We start from the raw sequence: 23548 nt of genomic DNA on the forward strand, positions 1-23548 counted from the left end.
CTATTACTGGACATCAGTGCCAATGTTCAGCCCAATCAATGGTCCCTTGAAACGCCAATAATAGTCATTAATAACAGAAAGTTGTGTGATTGATTAGCTTTAAAAGATTTACCACTTGACAGGACTAATAAATATGTATAAATTACATATGCCACCCATCTATCCATCCACTTTCTAATCCATTTATCCTCACAAGAGCCACGGGCATGCCAGAGCCTATCTGAGCTGTCTTTGGGCAGTAGGCCCTGAACCGATATGTATAAATATAAAATAAATACTACACATGTATGTATATAGTATATGTACTGAATATAACTATATTAGAAATATATGGAGAATGTTTTGAAGATATGAGCATAGAAATGAAGCTTGACAATGGTGGCATTAGTCTTTTAATCATCAGACATGATTGTGATCTGTAGACATTTATTTATTAAAATAACAACAAAGGAGGCTTTTCAGATGAAGATGAAGCAAGCATATGATGTCATCACGATGACAGCATAATTCAGCAATACTTGAACTAATGACATGATCTTTATTTCATTGCAACATATTATTATATTGAATCAACACAATTTGGATCAAAGAGTGGTGAGGTCATTCAAATCTGGTAGTTTTGTCATTGTGGTTGTTTAAAAAGAAACTAAATTATTCACATTACAACATGAATGAATGTCTCCTAAGTCTCGAAACTGTCAACGTGTGAATTGAATGGATTGACCATTGTTGGGCTACAGTCGCCCTGACAATGACCAGTCCATCGGTTGCCAATATAAGCCCTGCCACTGAATGGGCAAACATCATGAATGGTGACCAGTCCAGGGTCAGCTGGCATAGCCTCAGGCGAAGCCTGGTGATAACGAGGCCTACATAACAGAGCAATGTCTTCTTGTCATTCTGCAAGTCCTTCAGCAGAGTGCCACTTCCAAACCTCTCCACCCCGCCCTCGACAACGTTCGTCACCGTGTGACCGTGCTGCTACTGGGCATGCTTTCTCACGCGACGTGTCCTTCAACGACATCGGAAGGCAGGAGCGACAAGACTGCGTCGTCACTTGTCCTCATTTGGTCTTTGTCAAGGTGTCTCCAAACCGTGCGTGCATTTGTGCGGGCGCGCATGAATGCGATTGTACGTGCACGTGAGGGACCTGACGTTAGACTTGCTTCTCCTCTTTGCCAGCATACGACGTCCTCCTCAGGTTCTCTTTGACTTTGACAAACTCCGGAGCAGCCAGCTTGTCCCCCTCGTCCTTTTGCTGCTCCAGCTCCATCTGGAACAACGCGAAGCAGCATCGACGTCAAGCCGTGAACCGCGTTGTAGTTGAAAGTTAACTTTCACCCTCGGGTCTCGATGGTTTTGACTCCAGATTTTTTCCCTTTCTTTTACTGGATAAAGTTTATTGACTAATGGGATTTCTTTTCATTCGTACATTGAGTCATCATTTTTCAACTCTTCCAATTCATTTGCTGGAACAACCCACAGATTGGATAACAAGCTCAAAAATGGCATTTTGATATAAGTAGCACCTTAAGAGGGCTGTCTGTGTGTCTTCTTGTTCCTATTGTGAAATTGTTATCCATGGTCAGCGGGCATCATCGCATTTCATATTCATTTGCTCCCTTGGAGTGCAGTAAACTATTACACGCCTCTTTTGCAAACTAAGAATAGCACAAGGAAGTGCTTTCTGGAAGAAAAGCAACTTTTTGCAAATGTTCAATCTAGAATGAAAAGCCATTTCAGGGGATTCAATCGTATAAATACAGAGGCAATTCAGAAATGTAACTTTGCAGTTGGTCAAAAGTGAGCCCGATAAAAGGAACAAGTACAATTTGCTATAAAGAGAACAGAGTGGTCCCTTGAGATGCAAGTGGCATGCTTGCACGTGTTTCCAGAAACAAGACGTCACGTGACCATTTTCCCCCTTCTTGAGACCGGAACCAACTTTGAGACAAGTGCGCTTCAAATTCCCACCGCTAGGCGGCACCAAACCTTGACAACGTCCCATGAAACGTGATGAGCTATGACATGTACGACCCATGCACCTCCTGAATGCAATTTCTCTTCATAAAACAATTTGAGAGGAACCAGATAAGCTCGCTCAAGCGTCAGGGAGGCTTCCCCAAGCATGTCCCACCGGTAGGAAACCCCACAGATGACCCAAGACACGCTGGTGTGGTTTTTTTTTTCTTATTTTCTGCTTACCTCTTCGAGCGCTTGGTGCCGCTTCCTGAGTTCGGCTTCCAGCGGTGAAATCTTCCTCCGTGCTTCCTCTTGCTTTTTCCTTTCCTTAATCAGCTGATCGCGCCGCCGACACTCCAGTACACGCTCAAGCTCCGGCTTGTTACTTTCCACACGCACGCCCCCGCCGCTTCTATGCACACACACACACACACACACACACACACACACACACACACACACACACACACACACACACACACACACACACACACACAAATACCCATAAACAATAACAAATAATACAGAACAAGTACAGACAGTGTAATATACATTTCCTCCAGCAGAAGGCAGCATCCTAAAGATAAAGTGATCCCTCGCTATTTCGCGGTTCGTTTATCGCGGCTTCAGTGCATCACGAATTTTTTTCAAACATATTCATAAAAAAAAATAATGATAATCCATATACATGGACTACAATACTGTATATGTTGCTCTATGTGACTCGCTATTGTTTTGCTGCTTCTCGCGGACCGTTTGCGGACTTAAAAAAAATGCCCGACAGTAGGTCTTATAAGATGATATGATGTGAAATGTGTTAAGAGTGGATTTGTCGCATTAATAGGGAAGAAAAGCAGAGGAGCTCAACAATTTTAAATAATGAACATGTTCAATATTTAAAAATCATGTGTGTGGGTGAAGCCAAAGTCTCCTGAGCTAAATTGTTGCCGATTGAAGAAGCGACTTGACTGACCATTGAGGAAGTGCTGGAAAATCAAACAAAGATGTTCATCCTTCCACTTCGTGAACCGATAGTGGAAGAGAATCTTGATGTGTGTGTGTGGGGGGGCGCGGGGGGGAGCTGTGTTAATATTATCTGAGCGCTCCACACAAAATGCAATCAAACTGTTAAATGGCCAGTTTCTGTATCTTTATGTGTGGGGTCTGACAATGACAAAAAAGCTTTTAAGATTCGAAAAATCCTTGTGTGTTTGCTATAAAAGCTGAGGTGCGGACATACGCATGGACAAATGGATGCAACAGCGGGCGGGTGTACAGATGGATGGATGGATGAAAAGCATATTTTCATTACCGTTTACAGCTGGTCATCAGTTCTCTGTGGAGCTCTTGGTGACTTTGGGAACTTTTGACGGGATTGAGGAGCTTCCTGGGCTTGATGAGGTCATCGTGATGGGGGTCGTGGATGTCCGTCAAGTAGTCAGGGGGCGGCGGCACATAGCAGGAAACGGTGGGCGCCGTTCTTCTCTGATGAGGCTGCAGCTCGCCGTACGCCGAAGCTGCACAACAAAGAGGAATACTGTAGTCCAGTGGAATAGTCCATTGCATGAGAAGGGAGGTCGTGATAGGCTCCGCCTCCCGTGTGCCTTCCCATGGTTTGCTTTTTGCTGCCGCGCCTGCAGGGGGCGCACGGAGCAGCAGCTGAGACTGTTGTGGAGACAAAGCAGTCGATTAGAGGTCATGTGAGCCGTGTCCTCCATCGTCTTTGGCTACATTCGGATCCTGTTTCCTCACACATGTGCGCGCACACACAAGCACGGGTGTCTTTCTTTTATGAAAGGAGACACTGTCTGCAGCCACATTCATCATTCCCAAAAATGGAAGCACAAGAGAAACATGACCTTGTGTGTGTGTGTGTGTGTGTGTGTGTGTGTGTGTGTGTGTGTGTGTGTGTGTGTGTGTAGACACTGAGGTTTGTCCCAAATCATTTTTCCTCATTCAAATGAATAGAAATGCAATTGATCCGTTCCAACACCCCAAACTATTTTTGCCTGTTTTTTTTCATGAGAAATAGGACAGTTAACTGTCTTGTCGTGTCTAAAAACACACGTGATGGTCAAATGAAACTGATACGTCAAAGCTTGTTTCAGACTTCCTGAATCACACTGCTTGGTGTACTCCAAAGCACCATTTGCTTTGGAGCTTTTATTGTTTTTGTATATTACATGACTAATGATGGTGAAAATGTCAACCAGTTTAATGGTACGTTTGCGCCACCCACTGATATTTCTCTTCCACTGTCAGGAAAGCGACGAGAATTGATGGCGACGTTTGCTGGCGCCACCTAGCGGTGAAGCACACTCGATTTTTGGCTCGTGTCACGAGGCTAAAAAGTGACGGGAAAACTTAGATCTCAAGGCACTGGGGTAGCTGGATTGATAATTTTATGAATGAATGAATGTATACTTTACTTACTCATTCATTCATTCATCTTCCGAACCGCTTGATCCTCACTAGGGTTGCGGGGGGTGCTGGAGCCTATCCCAGCTGTCTCCGGGCAGTAGGCGGGGGACACCCTGAATCGGTTGCCAGCCAATTACAGGGCACACAGAGACGAACAACCATCCACGCACACACTCACACCTAGGGACAATTTAGAGTGTTCAATCAGCCTGCCACGCATGTTTTTGGAATGTGGGAGGAAACCGGAGCACCCGGGGAAAACCCACGCAGGCCCGGGGAGAACATGCAAACTCCTACTTACTCATCTGTTGCACAATTATTATTATTATTATCCTTATGTTTAATTTTTGAAGTCATGTCCACTTCAGTTGTTCCAGTGTTGCTGCTGTCGTAGCATCCACTCCATTTGATTTCCTGTCTTACCAGAATGAAATAATCCCACCGTGGAGGAAATGTTGTCATCCATCCATTCGTCAGTCGTGTCTTGGGTCCATCGCTCCATGTCTTCATGCCGTCTCCGAATGAGCCCTTTTCCCCCTCAGTTAGGAGGCAGGCGAGTGTGAAGTGCGAGTCGGGTCACATGATCCTGGCTAAGTCCTTTCCCCCTCCTTCTTTTTTTCTTTCTTTCTTCTCCACATTCTCACATCGACAGTGGAGTATGCGCGTGGAGTTTCATCAATGCTCTTAAGGCTGTTTCCAGGAGTCAGCCCAGAGTCACGTGACGTCATCATGTTGCCTGAGGCTAATGCTACGCTACCTCGTCAAAGGTTACCCGGGTGGTGTAAGCAGGGTCGCCGTCTACTTCCTGTCCAGTGAAAGCATCAAAATAAAAGTTTGGATCACAAAGACGTCTATTGAGCTAATGGTAGCCTGCAAGCTCGCTGACATATAGTCATGCAACACGCACACACACGCACACACACACAGACAAGAGTGGTCTAGGGGCACTGGCAGAGCTGAGATTTTTTTTTCTTGAGGGGAGGTGGGGGGCAAGGATATCTCAGGGGTTCTGCAAAACATTTTTTTAAAAAACAAAACCCCCAAATTAGGAAACGCTGACAAACATTCATTAAATATTCCAGATGCCCCCCCCCCTCTTTCCCAGCTCCGCCAGTTTCTAGGGGGGCTGTCGGCGTTGGCTGACCTGCACGTGTCCCGCTTGCCTCGGCGTCCCTCGGCTGCTGAGCGATGTTGTAAGCCCTCTGCAGGACAAACACACAACAGCACCGTCCTGTCAGTCAACGCCGACCTGACAATCATACATCCATTCATTCTCCAAACTGCGAACCTCCTGACGGTTCGAGGAGGTACTGGAGACTACCCCGGCTGTCTCTCAGAGTCTCAGCTGAGGCGAGGCAGAGGATGCCTTGAACTGGTCGCCAGCCAATCACAGCGTACGAGTAGACAAACAACCATTCAAACTCAGATTGGCAACCACCGCCAATTTCAAGTGTTCAGTCAACTTAGCACTTATATTCGGCTATGAAGAAGGAAACCAAGTACCCGCAAACCTCACAAAGGAAGGCCACAGCCGTGATTTCCTGATTCCAATCTACGACCTCTCAAATGTGAGGCGAATGTCCGTGCTGTCTCTCTGTCTCTTTTTTTTTCATCCTTCAGCTTTTCCTCTTGTTCCACAGAAGCACACATGCATGTTCACAAAGCATGCAGACACACAAGCACACAAAAACAATCTCACACATACACACACACACATAGTGTGTTTGGGGGGGAAATGTGTGCGTGTTTGTCGGAGTGGTTCTGTTGGTTGCTGGGAGACGCTTCATCAGGCAAACTCAAAGCGACAACAACAAGGCCCCCACTGTCTCACTGAGCCCTCTTGAACAACGCTTAAATTCCTGGACGCCCTTCACCCCCCACCACTTTGTGCAGGCAGGGTTCGGACGTAACTTTCCCCAACTGAGGATGCCCCTGAAATATTTCCAGGTCCATCAACACACAGACAGCCTCTGCACGCCACTGATATTGACAAACCGTATACATACTGTATATTAAAGTTGCACTCGATTGGAATAACATGCAATATGTGATGTATTCATTAGGAAATGAAAGAAATAATTTTCTCCATGCAGCAACTTGTGTGTGGACAACGTGGGATCGGTATTTGCCCTGTGACTGACTGGCGACCAGTTCAGGGGTTATTCCGCCATGCGCCCAAAGTCAGCTGATATAAGATAGAGTAATTCCTGCGACCCTCTTCAGGATAAGCCTTGTTGAAAATGGATGGATGGGACCGGTATCATGTAATTATCAAGCCGGTGTTTGATAAGTGAGCAATGATGTACAAATTGTGTTCCCCAAAAAATAAAAAAATTAAAAAATAACATTATGTGCGGCAAGAAGAGACAGTCAATTCACAGATTTGGGGATGAATACCACAATTACTGAAGCAAAAAAACATACTTGCCTTTAGTTTCCAAAACCTCACCGCCAAACGCTTCACAAAATCAATACTGATCAATATCAAAACGTGTGTGTGTGTGTGTGCGTGCGCGCGCACAAGTCCCTAATGAGTGGTTTTGTATTTTTAGCTGGAGGATTTTCTGTGAAGGACTTAATTAGTCTTTAATCTACTTTGTTTGTCACTCAAGCTGGTTCTTCCCCTTGCTCTGTGCATGTTTGTGCATCCATCCGTGTGTGTGTGTGTTCGGGTTCGGTGCGCCTTTACGTAATGACGCTGTGTGTCACCAACAGAAGTTGACCGCCAATAATGTCATCGCAACTTTGTTTGCGTTGTCATCGGTTGAAAACATGTACTTTATTCCAATCTTACGAAAGTAGCATTAGTACTGTTTTGTTAGACAAATAGCGTTATTATTTTATGCTAAAGCACCTAGCATTAGCATCGTATTCCCAGTACCTTATTTCATGTCACATGGGTTTAGTCCCTCCCATTTGGAGGCCAGTAGCCACTTCCATCACGGATGTATGCCGTGATTGAATATCATGGTACAACTCCGTGCCGATGACGGACAGATGACAAGAAAGCGACATAAGCATGAGGCTTCCCCATTTGATGGGGGGGGGGCTAAAAATAAATCAACCATCTGCCCGAGCGGGACAACTGGACTGCGTGCCAGCCACCGTGACAAACGCCGCGCCCCGACACACCCGTGTCGTGATAACAGGTGTGCCGCTCCCCAAAAGTCAAACATCTCGTGACTCACTCAAAGTTCAAACATTCCGCTCAAAAAACATCCATAGCTCATACACAGTAGCAAAAACGCCGGGGAAGGCAAACAACAAGACAAACTTCCAAATGAACATCAAGAAAAACGTTGAGACAGACATCTAGATGAACATCGAGACAAACATCGAGAAAAACGTCGAGACAAACATCTTCATGAACATCTGGTTCGAAACAACATTTTGTCAAATAGTGATTCTCAAGTGTTGTTCGTAGGCTCACTCTAGTGTTACGGAAAAGAATCACTGCATTAAATTGAGCAGAACGTGACAGCGGCTTCCACTTTTAAAGGAGAATTCAGTACAGTACAATTCAGTTGTATTTCACTTTGAAGTTCATTACAGGTCATCTTTACAAAGCTTTTTTTTCCTCAAAACTAATATTAAGTACATTTTTTTCTTTTTGCAATCCATTACAAAGGAATGTTTATTGTAAATGCAATTTTCTTTTTTCCGATCTTCCAGTGTAGTGTTGACGATGATGTTGAAATTCTGCAGAATGTTATGGCCACTTACAGTGTAATCCAATCAAACTTTGGCAACGGCTAACGTCGACAAACTTCAAGAGAAACCTCACATCACGGACAAACATTAAAAAAAAAAAAATCAATCAATCAATCAAGACACGATGAATCTAGAAGCGAATGGTTCAGTCCGAGGGACATTTTGTTGTATTTGAATGTGAGAGCTAAGCTCAAGCTAAACTACAGAGAAGAAGTGACAGACCTTTTTCCCATGAGACGCTCCCATGATGGCGGTGACGGGCTTACTCCCCTCTCACTCTCGCACCCCTCTCTCTTTCTGGCTCGCCCACTTTCTAGCAGCCAAAAGTTTTGTTCCTCGTCTTCCTCCTCCCTCCCTGGCATGGGTCAACCTGCCGGCCGACGCGTAAGAGGAGGGTGAGCAGGAAAAAGGGGAGGCCACCTGTCCCCATTCTGACTTTCTGCTCCTGCCGTCCTGTGAAGGGATTAAAGTTAAAGTGGTTTAAGTAATCTGATTACCGGCAATACCAACGAGGTAATAGATTACATGATAGCAAATGAATGACCGTGTTACACTCAAATCGCCGCAGTTGGGGGGATTTCTGTGCTGTTGGAAGGTCTTGTGACTCGTGAGGATGTTTTATTCCCGCATTCGGCTCACAGTTTCCCCACAATACGTTACCATGTTCACAATGAAAGCATGAAATCCCATGATGCATTGCATCCAGACACAAAAATGACTTTCCCCTTCCAGGTATTGTTTGATATCCCGCATGAGACTAATTGATAAGCTCTGATCCGGCACCCTAGCAGCATGTGCGACGTCTGTGGCCACGCAGTCACCCGAGAGTCAGGCGCAGGCAGCAAACCCTGCCACAAAGCCAAAACCAACCCGGCGCTCAAGCAACACAAAACTAAACCTGCTGAAGGTCAGTGGTGGCTCGTTTATTTGAATCAGTGAATCAGGAGCAGAAACATTTCTGTACAATCATAGTTTCTATTTTGGCTTGTGTCGAATTGTTTATCACCCAGACATTATAAATATGAAGAAAATGGCATGTTGTTTGATTTATGGGAAGCGAATGTGGAAGAGCCTATCATGCCGCAAAGTAGGTTTGAAGCTTGTTTGTGTGTTTCCACTGTTTGCATTTGTTTTGTCGGCCTTCTCCAGGTCCAGTAACACATGTAGACTGGTTGGGTGAACCACCAAACAAACTCGAGGACCCTTATGGGGGTGCAGAGCTGCTCCACTGTTCCACAGCCACGATGAAAAACCACCCCGCCGCTCCTGAATCTGGGTTTCGACTTCCCAACAGATTCTCATGTGTCAACCAGAGACCACCGGGATGCTGACGAGTGTGATTCCCTTATACTTGGAACACACCCCCCTGGTCTCACTTCTTAAAAACGGGAACCACCACCTGGTCTCCAAATCCAGAAGCACTGTCCCGGATGTCTTTGTAAAGTTGTTGGGGCATGTCAATCAGGGCAACCCCGCAACTTGGGAACCACACACACCTAAATTGTTCTGCGTACTAGAGGCTGACACGGGAGTGGATTTTCACGCCTGTCCCATTGCACTCCCAGAGAAAAAAAAAAATCCCATCCTGTCCCTGGTGAAAAAAATGCTACTTATCAGCCCGTCTAGGCCTTTGATGGTCCAGTTTATTGTTGAAGTCAGCAGATGTGAGTGAAAACACTAAGACAAGGACTGGAGGAAAATGAATGTTCAAATCAAGAGTTTATTTTAACCTTGATGGAATTGGAACATTTGACATTTGTCTGGATCCAGGTAACTTCATTGCTTTGGCTTCTGCAGCTGTTCCAGGATTTTCCTGGGATCGCGTCAGAAAACATCGGCATCAAGAAAAGCAGCAAAACAAATATCAAGACAAAAATATAAAAAATAAATGAAGACCGCCATCAATTCAAACACTGAGACAAAATCAGGACAGGGAAATCCTCAAGAAAAAAAATGAAGACAAACATCAGGATAAGACAAAGGTGAAGGCCAACATCAAGAAGGGCGAAACTAAGGATATCTTGACAAAGACAAAGAGTAACATCAAGTGAAACGCCAAGTCAAACACATTAGGACAAAGATGACGGGAAGGACTTGTTCATGTTTCTTACCGCTTGAGAAGGAACTCTTGGTACTCCTCGCGTGCCTCACCTTTTCTTATCTTACCTCTGTCTTCAAGGGCCTCCAGGGCTGCCTGATTCACATTAGCCACTCCCAACTGAGTGGCCCTGTCCCAGTTGCTCATCAGCATCTACACCGTCACTGTTGTAAGAACCATCTGAGAATTCCTGCTCTGGTGAGCCGGGTAGACCTGGTTGACGCCTTCATTTGCACTGCAGCAAAACATAGCACACCACACACACCTCACATTTGGGTCCAAATATTAGAAACTGCTCAAGATAAGATAAGATAAGATAAGATATCCTTTATTAGTCCCACACTGGGGAAATTTACAGCCTCCAGCAGCAAGAATGTAGGCAGAAAGAAGAAAAAACAAACAAACAGATGAGCGGCCACACGGGTGTGGATAATGAAGCGTGCAGGTTATATACAATCAATCCGAGCTATTGCAGGGACATTGGGCAGTACTAGATATCCATCCATTGGTTTTCTAATCTGCTTATTCTCACAAGGGTCGCGAGCATGCTGGATCTCAGCTGTCTTCGGGCAGCAGGGGTGGCTACAGCCTAAACTGGTTGCCAGCCAATCATAGGGCAAGAATCAACCATTCATGCTCACACGCACACTTATGGACAATTTAGAGTGTTCCGTTCACCTGCCGCACATGCTTTTGGAATGTGGGAGGAAACCGGAGTACCCGGAGAAAACCCACGCAGGCACGGGGAGAACATGCAAACTCCACACAGGGAGGCCAGAGCCGGAATCGAACCCTGCACCTCTGCAATGTGAGGGCGACGTGCTAACCAGTCGACCGCCGTGTCGCCTGTACCGTGTGTGTACATATACGTACAGTATATAAGTGTAGACATTGATTGCGAGTTTTATTTTGCCTCACCTGACTGTTTTCACTTGTGTTTCAGGCACCACGACAGAATCTAAACACAACGGTATCAGACACACATAGACAATAGTAATTAATTCATAGAAATGATGGAGCAATAGAAATAAAAGTACCATGATTCCACGTATGCAATTGTAGTGTACTGCAGTGACGTTTGCATCGAGGCTCACCTGTCGCGTGAAGGACGAGGAAGGCGAGCATCGCACCTGAAGGACACAAACAGGAATGAGCAAGAAAGCAACAGGAATGAACATCACATCGTCGTCCGTTAGTCGTTTGCTGTTGCTCACCACTGACGAGGATGAAGGCCATTGTCCTCTTGTTGGCGTCCCAACTGTGTTGTCGTTCGTCTTCCTCGGTGGCGCTCTTCCTTCGTCTTTATAGTCTCCCCCACTTGCCTGGAGCTGCATGACTCAACTCACTTGGTGTCACCTGACCCCCCCCCCCCCCCCACCACTTTGGACTCACCTAGACAGCCCCTGGCTCTGGGTTGGGAATGCCTACCACTCATTTGGACGGTTGCAGAATCAGGTAACAGTTCGAGCAAGAGGTTTTGATGCCCCCTGAAAAAAATATTGTCAACAGGGAGGGGTGACGCGGTTGTGGGATGGATTTTCGACAAACTTTCTGCCCATCGATCATAGTTGGACGCCCCTTCAGCATGGCTCCTGATACAACATCGTCGCCGAACACGTCCAGGATTCATTTAATCGACGGGAAATGTGTAGGATGCGTGGAAGCCTCAGGTGGATGCCCGGGGCCCCCAACCTGTTGGCTCCGCCCCCTGCATGCAATGGACGCTGCTGCAGGTTGTTTGAGGGGAACAAAGCGTTTGCCTCGAACCAACTCAACACTTCCCCATATACATTCAACAAAGGAGCCGTCAAGACCAACAAAGTACGAAGATACGTTCTCCTCCTTTATCTCCTCTTTTCATGCCCAGCATCTTGTTGGGTTTTATATTAAACGTGAGCATGAATGAATGAATGATCATGACCTTCTTGCTCAATCGTCAAGATTGTGACTCGGTGACATGGATGTGCGCTCTCGTGGAAAATGTTCATATTTTATATTGCACAACTGCTTTCGGCGTTGCACTTTGTACCCTGAACATAAACCTGACTCTTTTTTCCCCCCCCAGCAAGACGTATCGTCAAAACATGGTGCTCTGCTGCTCAATATTGCGTTGGCGGAATAAGAATGAGGCAGAATCATTTGTCAATTTAAGGGTGCCCCAATGTCGGACAGACCGCTGGGTGCAATGGGTTTCATCATTCGATTATATGTACGGCGTTGCTGAGGTGGGAAACACGCAGGGGGCATCAGTTGAGGAAAAGCATCCCATATCAACTTCTTGATGCGAGAGATCCGCCAAAAGAAATCCAGATGGGCTCACGGCTGAAGAAGTACACAAGTGGACAAAATTGTTGGAGGAGGCTTTGTCCACCATTTTTCACCACACTACCTGCAATGGACACTGTGTGTTTAGAATGTGTGTGTGTGTGTTTTGTGCGCAAGAATAAGTACATTCAACACCAATTGACTGTCATGATGCATGTGTGGGACAGTTCAAATTTCCCAATTCAAGCAAATGGGCAAAAAAAATAAAAAGCAAATTTTCTTGTGCTCACCCCCACACGCATTGACTAAAATGCGCCATCCGACATATATACGCAACTATCTATGCAAACTGTCGTGGTCATGTTTACATTGCGCATGTAAGTTTTGGCCAGAAGGCGGCTTTGTGCCCTTTTGCATGCGAACACAAACGTATTACATGTGCCGCACAGACTGTCGTTGGATCACACGCCGTACACATGTCATGTTTTCACAAGAGCCAGCAATCAATCCATTAATCCATCAATCCTCAAGTAACTAATTACAGTGAGAACACAGTACAAAGGAAAAAAGAGGAAGATCGACAATTTCACTGTGTAGAAAGGAAAAAGAGAAGGAATGGGAAGGAGCGGCGCAAAAAAGTGAAGAAAGCAAGAAGCTTGTGGCCTGTGTCGGTACACGAACTCTTTTTATTAGGCTGGGGACAAACACCAAGAATAAAAGAGAGCACAGATCATTTGGAGGCTGCTCAAACTTTTCTAGCGTCTATAAATAGATCAAGTATTCACGTGGCAGCCCGCAGGCGGGAAGTGTTGACCACTCGCGCGCCGGAGCCACGTGTGTGTGTGTGTATGTGTGTGTGTGTTTAGCTGACAACGCTGTCGTCTTTCCTCGGTTTTGTCTTCTAATGCTGCTCCTGCTGTGGCGGCTGCTGGTGGTGGTGGTGGTGGTCCGGGGCAGGCTCGGGCCCATCGTGGCCGGGTGCCGACATCTGCATGAAGAGCTCCCTCAACTCCGCCATGTCGTCATCCAGTGACGGCAGCGGTCGCCCGCCGGGGTTCTGCTCGCGCTCTTCGATGAAGTCCCACAAGCGCACGCTGTTCATAAACTGCCGTGAAAAAGTACACCAGATGTGAGGTCGCCACGAGAATGACAGCGACCGTGATGGCGGCGGCGGTAGTGGGCGCTGACCCGGATGTTCCCCTCCGAGCTCAGCTGCTTGCGCGGCTTCTCCGGCTCCGCTCGGCTTCCGTCCGGGAAGGCGTGGAGGTACAAGCACTTTCCTCCAAAGGGACACGAGCCACGGCCCTGGTCGAAGTACTTGCACGCCTTCTTGCTGCGTGTACAAAGAAGACCGCTAGGCGCCAGAACACGGCGCATGCCACCCGGCCGGTCGGCACACTCTCTCTCTCCTGCTCACCTCACTCCAGACTTGAAGAGTTCAATGAGGTTGTCCTTCTCCTCTTGTTCCTCCACCCAGTACACTGACGGGATGACAAACTCGGACACCACGCGGCACTCCGGACATGACCTGACAGGAGACAAATCAACCTCCTTGTAACACCATTTTTTTTTTTTATCATCATGAATTTCGGAACTTGTTTGGGAATTTTTCTCTCTCTCTTAATCAGTCGAGGCAGATTGCTAGCCCACATTGAGTCTTAGGTCTGCTCTAGGTTTTTTTCCAAGAGGGAGGTTTTCCTTGTCCCCGTAGCAAAAACACATCATTGTTTGCATCACGAGACATGCATTGCCCATGATGTCACATGACAAATTATAACACGTGTGACAAAATGCGAGGCGACGAGAGCCGGGCCTCACTTGATGATCTTGTTGCTGAAGTTGCGCTTGCATCTCCACTGTCGGATGCAGCCCAGGCAGAAGATGTGACGGCACGAGGACAAGATCCCAAAGCGGCGCTCCGAGGGGATGGCCTTCTGCACCACCACCTCCATGCAGATGGAACACACCTCCAAACAAAAATATGGGCAAGGACAAAAAATATAAAATCATCATCAGGCTCAAGATGCCACCTTGGGACAAAGTGGGTTAGACTGCAAAATAACTGGAACCTATTTGAAAGAGTGCTAGACTGACCAATGAAAAACTTATTGGATCAACCAAAAACCTTCTAACCTGTCAGGAGACTCGAGGGAACATTAAATTGTCTTCAAACTTTTAAGTGGACGATGTCGAACATGCAGTCAGATTGGACAAGCCAAGATCTCAAATGCCTGTTCGATGAGCGTTTACAAGCGCACGAGACGGAGCAGTACCTTGTCTTGGCTCAGCTGCGCAGCAAAGGCTTTCTCCATGTCCCTCTCGAAGGCCAGCAAGCACATCTGCGGGCAGAGCAGAGCAACATCATCACAACCCCGCCCCCGCACCACATCACCGCACCGGCGTCACCTTTTCGTGGGCCCGCCGCTGCTCGGCGTCATGTGGGTGCAGCACACGCAGCCGGCACACCTCACACTGGTCGCCATGGAGATATGGGCAGCTATCCTCGTAGAAGCAGCGTCCGGCGGCGGCGTACGGGCAAAGCTGGGAAAAGTCCTGATAGGCTCCGCCCATCTGGGGAGCAGCTACACTCGCCCACCAGTGACACCCACCCGTTAGTAGTCCCAATTATAGCATTGGCGCGTCAGGCCGGAGCCTCAGCAGCATTGGCATCCCACCTTGTTCTGGCGCCGAGGCTTCCAGGCCCGTCCTGATGGCGTCCACATACGAGTGAGGAGACACGGCGGGAACCTCGGAGCCCAGGCTGACTGCCGCACCTCCAAACACGCTCTCAAGCTGGCCCACTGAGTCGCACACGTACACACACACACGCAGACACATGAACGAGGTATTGTTGATTTTCCTTCAATCTTGTCATGTGCATGTATCCTCATCATCGTGTTATTGTGTCATGGACATGTTTTAATTGACCCAAATATTTTTTTAAAAGGGCATTTTACAGCTGTAATTTTAATACTGTAATACAGCAATACTTTATTATCAGATTTTCAGAATTGAATCTCATCCTATGCCTATTGGTCGTGCGTGCATGCGTGTGTGTGTGTGTGTGTGTGTCCTTGTTGACCTTGGGCGTCTCTCATTGGCTTTCTGGCATCAGGTCTGACTGAAGCTCCGCCTCCCGGAGCCACCTTATTCTCTGAAGCTCCGCCACCTCCTCTGTAAGACAGTTTGATGTGGTCGTACCTGCAAAATTCATCGTCAGTTCAAAACTCGTCCACACGCCATTCAGAAAAGATAATCTTGACAGTGGTACATTAAGCCTCGTCTTAAGTTTTCTGAGATACAAACAATCATTTGAGCAATTTTTTGGGGGTATCGCAACAATTGAGACACGGCCGACATTTTAAGTACACTTGTTTTGTGTTCTTGTTGCTGTGTTTTCATACAATCCGATAACCCCTTGAGGTGATGATCTAATTAAAAAAACATGCTCAGAGAAAGTTGTGGTTTGCGAGGAGGTGACCTGCATCGTTCTCCGTAGGCGCACACTCCTCTCTGGTAGAACTTGCAGATGGTGGAAGGCTTGCTGCTGGACGGGTCGTGAGAGAACATGCAGCGGCTGCCCTCCCGGCACACGCCGTGCAGGAAGTACCTGTGGCGCAAAAACATCATCAAATGAGAAGTCGCACATTTGTTGGACCCATCAGCGGTTCAAATCCAAAACTGGGCGTAGATTCCTGGGTATGTTGTGCAAAATATAAAAAAAAAACATCAACCTCCATTGAATTGAATACACTACAAAGACAAGCTGTTTAATGTTAATGATGATCAATGTTCTTTTATATGCCAATATTGACTCAAACAATCACGTTCATCATTTTGAACATAAAATACATCTTTCACAACAGCCGCAGCTGTAACAAAGCGCTTTACAGGCAATTGAAGGTAAAACAACAAAAATAATACAACAGAATACAAATCAAAAAAAAAATGGACAAGAAAACAATCGTAACTTCTATTCCTCCATACACCGTGTTGTTTGAAGCAAAGAAGAGATAATCAAAGTCACGTTTCACCAGTGGATCAGAGACGCCGTGATCGCCGTGTCCATTACGTCACACACATCTGCTACAAGAAGCTGTAGGGTCCATTGACGAATAGAGAGATCGGTTCAATTCTCCTGTCCCACCAAGATCTGCTTCAATTTCAAGCACAGACACTCGGTTCCAAATGCACATCCCTGCTCCGCGCAGACACTCCTCTCTCCTCATCCTCAGCACAGCACAACCAGCCATCCATATAGCCGCACCAATGAATAAAGTCCAACAGCGCTGACATCCCCGCTCAACCAAAATGAGGCTATGAAAAATGCAGCCCATTACGGGCGTAAAAAACACAAGTCAAGAATCTGCAAGAAGCGGCAGTAAAATAGCGTCGACATTCCCTCCCATCAAAATCAGTGCTGGTACACACATGCTGCTGAAAGGCGCAACCATCAAGCACAGATTTTTCTCCTGCGACGAAATGTCGCAGTCATAACATTGAGAACACTCCACAACGGGTCCATACTAAGGACAGCAAACACCACATGACAAAACAAATGACAAAAACAAGAACAAAAAAAGCAGAGCTCTTGAAGAGCCCTTGAAGATGGCAAAATGCACTTTCAAATCATTGGATTCCTTTAGTTACATTTTACACAATGTCCCAATTTTTTCCACAAATTCCAAATAGGGATTTGTCATTCAACGTAGTAGGCCGAATTATCAAAATGAAACAGATATTCCTAAAGTTGTAATATTAAAAGAAAGACAATGAATAAGTGAAATTGAACAATGAACTTATGGTAGCTAGGCAGATACTGTTTTCATGCTGTAAATGTAATAATGCAGTGTTGAATTTGGTGACTCCTATATTTCTTTGTCTATTTGACATTTAGTTGCTGTTTGAAAAACAAATCAGAAGTTACTTACCAGTACTTCGTACTCGAGTAGTTTAGTTCACTGAATACCTGTATTTACTTGGAAAACTCAAGTAATTATTTGGATGACTATTGAGACTTTCTATCATTTATCATTCTAAAGTAACGGTCACCTTCACGTTTTTTGTCTACTGCATACATGTGTGACCCAAGTTGGGTCATTGCTGTTTGGAAGATGGATGTTTGGCGCATAATAGTGACGTCAGTGAACATTCGAAATTTTGAATTAGCATTACATTGCGCGGATTATTATTTGATGTTAAAAAACAGGACGATATTCGAATAAACTGGGATTTGCCGACAGCCAGGTCGCGGATTTGTTGAGGGTGTACGAACAATGTATCCTGAGAAGGCTCGAGAGGGGAAGCGCTAAAAACATTAGCATGAGGCTAAAACAGACAATCACACACACACACGCAGACGCAGACAGACAAACGGGAAGGCAACAGACTAATAGACAGGCGGTCGGTTGCTCGGATTTACCGGCAGGTGACCTGTTTGGTGCTCATCTTCTCCGCGGAACCTCCAAATGTTTGCTAAGGCTAGCTCCGTTACGCTAGCTAGCTAGCACCCACTTGTGTGCCGTTTGACTGACAGCGGCGTTCGGCACAAACACGTCCGGCCAGCAATGACGTTTGGGCGCCTCAAAAGGTTTCTGGGCGGAATTAAAAAAAAAAAAAGTATTTTCTACTTGACGAGCAGTCAAACCAGTTATTTGTTTGTACACTGTAATGTACAAACTGTTTGTCTCTTGTGTCAACATGTGCCTAGGGAACAAATTTGTTTTTTTTTTTAAACGAACAAATCACAATTTGGAATGTTTTGAAAACATTATTCATTGTAATAAATAATGCAAGGTTTTATTGTGTTGGTCATTATTTATTATATGTTTAAATTACAAATATGTAATTGTATTGTAGTAAAATTACGTTGAATATAATTAATCTCCTTTTATTATTTATAATTTTATCTGTGGTTTTATTGTTCTTGTTTTGATTGTAAAGTGTCCTTGAGTGTTTTGAAAGGCGCTTATAAATGTTTTCTTACATTTGGTAACAATACATTTATAAATGTTGAGGCATTGTATTTATCGAACAAAATAATTATTTGAATAAATTGAACAAAATGCAATTAACATTTTATTGTATAAATTGAAATGAATTTAATTCTAATTCTTAGACAGAATATTTTATAGGAAAAATTACAAATTCAAACATTTTTTGAATCTATATAAAAGGTGCTTTCTTTTACGATCATTGTCATTTTATGCTATTGAGATAAATTAGTTTTATTGAATTAATTATGAATTACTAAACACGTTTTTAAAAAAGCAAAAGTAATCCAACAAATATGAGAGAAGTCATAAACCTCGGTGGGGTGAATTTATTCAAGAACAGAGCATATGTGTTCTATTCTGTATGACTAGCATATACAGTAAACGTGAAATTGTATTTACCGTTATTCTGATGTAATTTGTGTTTCAATGAGGAAATGTCTGTTTTACTCTGAGTGCAAATTTAAAGAAACAAAAACGATTATTATTATTAAGAAATTAAAATTAGACGACGCATTTTTCCAGGTACCTGTTACACTTCCGGTTCAGCCGCGAGTCCGGAGTACGGACTAGGGGGAGGGCGTGTTCATGGAACTTGGAGACCTGCTACGGTTTTCTCACTGCGGGCGAACCGTGTTCACGGTGGCCGACGCGGCTCCGGCGCCAGCCGGCCTGTTGCGTTGCCCAGAGTGCGGCCTGGCACCGAGCTTCTCCCTCGTGGAGGCACCGGTGCGAGTCCGCGCGCCCGTCGTGGACGGACACCGCACCAGCTGCTGCTTCCTGGTCACGTCACGGCACGGCTTGGACGGCCTCAGGTAAAGCATCAGCAACAACAACGCTTTTCTGTATATAATGGTTGTCATAGCAACCGCACACCTTCATTTCTTGTGTATCTTCAGTGAAGAAACAGACTGTGAGCTTCATGTGGGCATCTCCAACTCTCAAGGTAACACACTCACACAACACTTGCTTGGAGTTCATGAGACCATAAATCGTAGTAAATGTGTGAATTTTAATTCATGTCATTTTCAATGACAGTCAACTCAAAGCTCCAAAACTTCCAGTTTACTTCCAATGTTACCTCCAACGTTAGGCCTCAATATTAGTGTCATCATCATCATGGCTTCAACATTAGCTTCAAACTTTACTTCCAATGTAGCAGGAATGGCTGGCGAGCAGTGCCTTTCAGAGGTGGGCCTTGGCTAGGGTGATCAGATTTTCAAAATTAAAAATCACAACACTGCAATGACACTGAAAATCAAATATACAATACATTTTCACCAGGAACACACCACCATTGTCAAAGTCCAGCATCTCCCAGAGGGCCGGTATCGTGCATGTTTTAGATGTTTCCCCTCCTCCAACACCTGATTGAAATGATCAGTTCATCAGCAAGCTATGCAGGAGCTTGATAACAATCCTGATCACAAGCAATTTGGTGGGCTGCCCGGCCCTCAATGGCCTACCTGTGGCAACATCGTCTCCCAATAGCCTGAACAGTCCCTGGAGTCCACAACAGCTGAACTCTTTATCTTCCATTAGAGCATTTAAATCCAAATCTCTTCACTACAATATTAATATTATCAATCATTTTTGACATGATAAAAGCCTAAAAACAATCAAATTCAGGGTTCTCGCCAGAGATGTCAATTATTTCTAAACAAACAGCATCCTATTTTGGTGGCTGTGTTGATAATACTGAAGTCAGAGCTAGCTACGTAGCTATTGTCTCTCTGGAAGTGGCGAATAAATCCTTGTTTTATCGCTCTGACCTTCTCTAGCTGGACACGCTGCATTTTTTCTCTTTGTACACTTTGACCAGTTTAAACCAGATCAGACCATGGAATCACACATAGGAAAACAGCAGCACATTGTTTATATATGTCATTGCCTGTGTGGGTGTGACTAAGATAATATATAAAGTGAACAAGGAATTATATTTCACATGGCAGGCAGACCATCTTCTTCATCTGTCTGCCTGGTGCAGCTCCGCGGCCATGTGTCCATCTTTCTGGCATCATTAAAAATATTCTCAACTGAGAATATGCAGTTTTTTTGGTAGTTAGCATAGCGGACATAAAAGTTCGAAGTGAACCAGCTTACTTGTCGAGTAGCTCTCAACCATCCAGAGGACGGAAACATACTGACATCACCCAAAGACTCTTAGCTGTCTCTCTGTTTATTGAATCGTAAATCTGATTGGTTCAGACTAGACATTTAACTTGTGTCTATTTGGCATTAGCCAGCAATCCTGAGTCTGAAGTCTGAAGGCCCTGCCAAGTTTTGAATACGTCAATGCCTTTTGAGGGCGCTTAGTGCACGCTATTGAGATTGGCTTCCGGTGTTAGCTTCGAACGTGAGTTTAGTTAGTCACTTCACTTCAGAGCTTGTTGTCGTTGATTTTGTGTGGCTGCAGGTGTGGTGTTGAGTTACACAGAGTTGGGTGTTCAGCGTGACCAGCACGGCTGGGAACAGAGCATTGTCGTACATCTGGTCTCCCCTGGAAACTGCATCCCCAACTGGGACACACAACTGGACCACTTTGCCGCTATGGACACGTGGACCGCGGACAGGTTTGCGCTCCCGTTCTCTCACCCTATGCCACTCTTTCTGCTCACATGACTGACATCTGACTATCGGTCTGTCCGTCCATCCACATGTGCGCGTGCAGGTTTGAGGAGCAGAGGGAGTTTGGCTCCTGTTGCTATGGTTTCGCTCTGGGCTTCATCAACCAGCTGATGATGTCACAGGGCAAGCAGCCAATCACTAGGGAGCGTTTCACTTCCCACCTCGTGCTCCCCCGGGTGGAGGCGGCCACCAAGTATCTGGCGGTATTTCGTCACGTCTGTCATCACGGATACTGGATGGCTTGAGCCTACAAAAAGCTTGCTTCTCCCGGGGTCCCTGAACTCAGCGCGCTCTGCAAGTGTGTTGCCATGGGCGACTCAAAACACACCGCTGTGGTAATTTGACGCTTGAGTGCGCGTCATTCGGTTGCCACTTTCAGACACCTGACACATGAGATGTGACAACACACCTGGAAGCGGTCCGTGGCATCACATACTCACACACTTTTTCTCATACATTCTGAGACACGCGCACACACGCGCACACACACAAACACACACACACACACTGTCCATCCAAATGACCAGGAAGTGATGTCATCAGTCAATTGTGTGATGCACAATAAAGATAGGATACGTCTCTGACATCATGTATCAATCATTCGGGCCTGCAAACCAGCGTGAAACTGAACAGCTGTCGGTCAACCATTCTTTCCATGCAACCTGATAATCCGGTAGTCACATGACACTCAGGTCCGACAAAAACGACGACAAGGCGCCCGTGCCTGCCTCTGTCCATGGAGAAACCCGGCGTGATCTGTCTGCGGCACGATTGCCTCAACAACATCTTCTGCTTCTCCATGCCTCCCGCTTGTCCAGCTTGTGGTGAGCATCTGGCGGGAAGACGCCTGCGGGAGGCGCCGGTCAGCATCCCCGACCCGCTTGGCGATGGACACAAGACCACGTGCTGCCTCCTTGTAGCGCCAGCCGATCGCAACGCTGATGGGTACGCGCACGCCCTCATACGCGACACACGGGCCAGACCGCCAAAAACAAAAATGCACCAATAATTGACAGTCATTATTCGTTCTAAGAAACCTTTCTTTGAACGACCTAAGTGTACACCGCTGTGCTGATAAACAGCAAATCTGCTGTATTTGGCGGAGGTAATGACGCTGTTGTCCTTCAGAGGCTTTGATGGCACATCAGAACTTCACACGGGGATCTCCAACACTTCAGGTGGGCTCACAATCAAGTTCGTGTGAGAATGGAGTGGGCGCCACTGAAGGTCTTGGTTTCTCTGCATGCGTGCGCATGTAGGTGTGGTGTACAACTACACCGGGAGAGGTGTACTCCGAGACCAGAGCGGCTGGCGCGCTTGCGTGATCGTCCCACTCGTGAGACCTGACACATTCCACCTCCTGGCCCAGTGGGACCAGTACCTGGAGCGGTTTTCACGCAGACCCCTGTGGGATCCCAACTGGCACAGGTACGTACACACCCAAAGAAAATCTGACTGCCGAAAATGGTCCACGATGCTGCCGCTTCACTTCTTATTGATTACATTGCCCAGGTAAGGGGCTCATGCCAAGAGAACGGAAGAATCCGAAGTGAAAGGGTGTGATCCAAAAGAGAAGGTTGTACTGTAGTCCCATGTAAAGGTCTTGTCTTTTGAGACAGTACTCATCCCTGCAATTCCTTGTGTGTTCTTACTGTACATATTTGGCCATTAAAGGTGATTCTGACTGTCCCAAGTGAAGGTTTTAGTATACAGTATAGAGAAAGAACTAGTTCGAAGAGAGAATTTGAATCAAAAAAGGTCCTTGTCCAAAGTGGAGGTTGTAGTCCTAAATCAAGTTTCTAATTCTGAGGGGAGGCTTCTACAGTGGCATCGTCCCATGCTGTATGCATGTGTATTATGCATGTGCGTGTGTGTGTGTGGGTGTGTGGGCACTTCCCTGTATCAGTTTCTGCGAGGACACTCACAACTGCCTGACGTTCTGCGTGGAGTTTGTGAACAGCGTGTTGGCGGCGGAGGGTCTTGGTAGAGGGCCTCTGAGCAGAGATGTCTTGACACGCACTTTGATCGCGCCCGCTGTGAGCCGAGCCTGCAAGTACGTGGCGCTGCGCCGACACATTCAACATCAACGATTCTACGTGGCCCAGAGACGGCCCGCGACGGCTACGTGATGGCTTCCGTGTGTTCTCATTTGCACTTTTCAGGGAGTCGTCATTTGCACAAGTGTGAAATTAAATCTTATTACAAAGTCCATATTTGCTTATCTGAGTCCATCTATTCATTTTACTTGTTGCTAAGGCCATTTCTTAGCGAGACAAAAACACGTAAGCTAACTTCTACCTGACACTTAAACGGTGAGCTGCAATTACATTTAGCAACAATAAAGTACTATTGGTAAGAAGGTAAGAAATTCTCCACATAAGCAAACATAGGTATTTACTATTTACACTACAGCTGCACTGTCTGTATATCATGGGTGGAACATAACTTTGTGTGTGGCGGTGGGGGCCGG

General features: G+C 45.9%; 4 protein-coding genes across 5 annotated transcripts; 2 read left to right on the plus strand and 2 right to left on the minus strand.

The window, feature by feature from the left end:
• Positions 1-379: 379 nt before the first annotated feature.
• Positions 380-9964, minus strand: LOC147201670 (protein FAM107B-like). 2 transcript variants are annotated; one of them, XM_086117588.1, is made up of 6 exons: positions 9825-9964; positions 8317-8547; positions 5528-5585; positions 3275-3479; positions 2206-2374; positions 380-1273 (listed from the first exon to the last, which is right to left on the minus strand). In XM_086117588.1, exons 2-6 carry the CDS (start codon positions 8338-8340, stop codon positions 1157-1159), a joined length of 573 nt encoding a protein of 190 aa, XP_085973714.1. In that variant the 5' UTR covers positions 8341-8547; positions 9825-9964; the 3' UTR covers positions 380-1156. The 2 variants fall into 2 exon arrangements, with proteins under 2 accessions (XP_085973714.1, XP_085973717.1); XM_086117591.1 differs by lacking the exons at positions 5528-5585; positions 8317-8547; positions 9825-9964 and adding an exon at positions 4807-5320.
• A 3159-nt stretch (positions 9965-13123) lies between these two features.
• On the minus strand, positions 13124-18043 carry mkrn2 (makorin, ring finger protein, 2). Its single transcript, XM_086117587.1, has 10 exons — positions 17880-18043; positions 15939-16067; positions 15540-15658; positions 15133-15258; positions 14864-15039; positions 14731-14796; positions 14276-14424; positions 13875-13985; positions 13646-13790; positions 13124-13562 (listed from the first exon to the last, which is right to left on the minus strand). The coding sequence occupies exons 1-10, from the start codon at positions 17903-17905 to the stop codon at positions 13359-13361; spliced, it is 1251 nt and encodes a 416-aa protein (XP_085973713.1). The 5' UTR covers positions 17906-18043; the 3' UTR covers positions 13124-13358.
• Positions 18044-18994: 951 nt separating this feature from the next.
• Positions 18995-21662, plus strand: mkrn2os.1 (MKRN2 opposite strand, tandem duplicate 1). The gene is made up of 4 exons (XM_086118895.1): positions 18995-19265; positions 19350-19396; positions 20867-21023; positions 21122-21662. The coding sequence occupies exons 1-4, from the start codon at positions 19039-19041 to the stop codon at positions 21321-21323; spliced, it is 633 nt and encodes a 210-aa protein (XP_085975021.1). The 5' UTR covers positions 18995-19038; the 3' UTR covers positions 21324-21662.
• A 117-nt stretch (positions 21663-21779) lies between these two features.
• Positions 21780-23287, plus strand: mkrn2os.2 (MKRN2 opposite strand, tandem duplicate 2). Its single transcript, XM_086118894.1, has 4 exons — positions 21780-22023; positions 22207-22256; positions 22338-22506; positions 22985-23287. The coding sequence occupies exons 1-4, from the start codon at positions 21815-21817 to the stop codon at positions 23205-23207; spliced, it is 651 nt and encodes a 216-aa protein (XP_085975020.1). The 5' UTR covers positions 21780-21814; the 3' UTR covers positions 23208-23287.
• The last annotated feature ends 261 nt before the right edge of the window (positions 23288-23548 follow it).

This window comes from Hippocampus guttulatus, chromosome 8 (assembly GCF_054856545.1).
Source record: "Hippocampus guttulatus isolate MCC_2025c chromosome 8, RoL_Hgut_1.0, whole genome shotgun sequence".
Classification (NCBI taxonomy): Eukaryota; Metazoa; Chordata; class Actinopteri; order Syngnathiformes; family Syngnathidae; genus Hippocampus; species Hippocampus guttulatus.

Excerpts from the sequence above, each read along its gene's own strand:
- mkrn2 (XM_086117587.1), bottom strand. The coding sequence starts at position 17,905 with ATGAGCACCAAACAGGTCACCTGCCG. Across the intron at positions 14,797-14,863 it reads AGCGGCGGGCCCACGAAAAG|ATGTGCTTGCTGGCCTTCGA; the intron begins GTGACGCCGGTG and ends CTCTGCCCGCAG. Across the intron at positions 13,791-13,874 it reads CTCTTCAAGTCTGGAGTGAG|CAAGAAGGCGTGCAAGTACT; the intron begins GTGAGCAGGAGA and ends TTGTACACGCAG.
- mkrn2os.1 (XM_086118895.1), top strand. The coding sequence starts at position 19,039 with ATGGAACTTGGAGACCTGCTACGGTTTTCTCACTGCGGGCGAACCGTG. Across the intron at positions 19,397-20,866 it reads GGGCATCTCCAACTCTCAAG|GTGTGGTGTTGAGTTACACA; the intron begins GTAACACACTCA and ends GTGTGGCTGCAG. Across the intron at positions 21,024-21,121 it reads GACACGTGGACCGCGGACAG|GTTTGAGGAGCAGAGGGAGT; the intron begins GTTTGCGCTCCC and ends GTGCGCGTGCAG.
- mkrn2os.2 (XM_086118894.1), top strand. The coding sequence starts at position 21,815 with ATGGAGAAACCCGGCGTGATCTGTCTGCGGCACGATTGCCTCAACAAC. Across the intron at positions 22,024-22,206 it reads GCCGATCGCAACGCTGATGG|AGGCTTTGATGGCACATCAG; the intron begins GTACGCGCACGC and ends GTTGTCCTTCAG. Across the intron at positions 22,507-22,984 it reads TGGGATCCCAACTGGCACAG|TTTCTGCGAGGACACTCACA; the intron begins GTACGTACACAC and ends TCCCTGTATCAG.
- LOC147201670 (XM_086117588.1), bottom strand. The coding sequence starts at position 8,340 with ATGGGAGCGTCTCATGGGAAAAAG. Across the intron at positions 5,586-8,316 it reads GAGCGTCTCATGGGAAAAAG|AGGGCTTACAACATCGCTCA; the intron begins GTCTGTCACTTC and ends TTTGTCCTGCAG. Across the intron at positions 1,274-2,205 it reads GGCACCAAGCGCTCGAAGAG|ATGGAGCTGGAGCAGCAAAA; the intron begins GTAAGCAGAAAA and ends GCGTTGTTCCAG.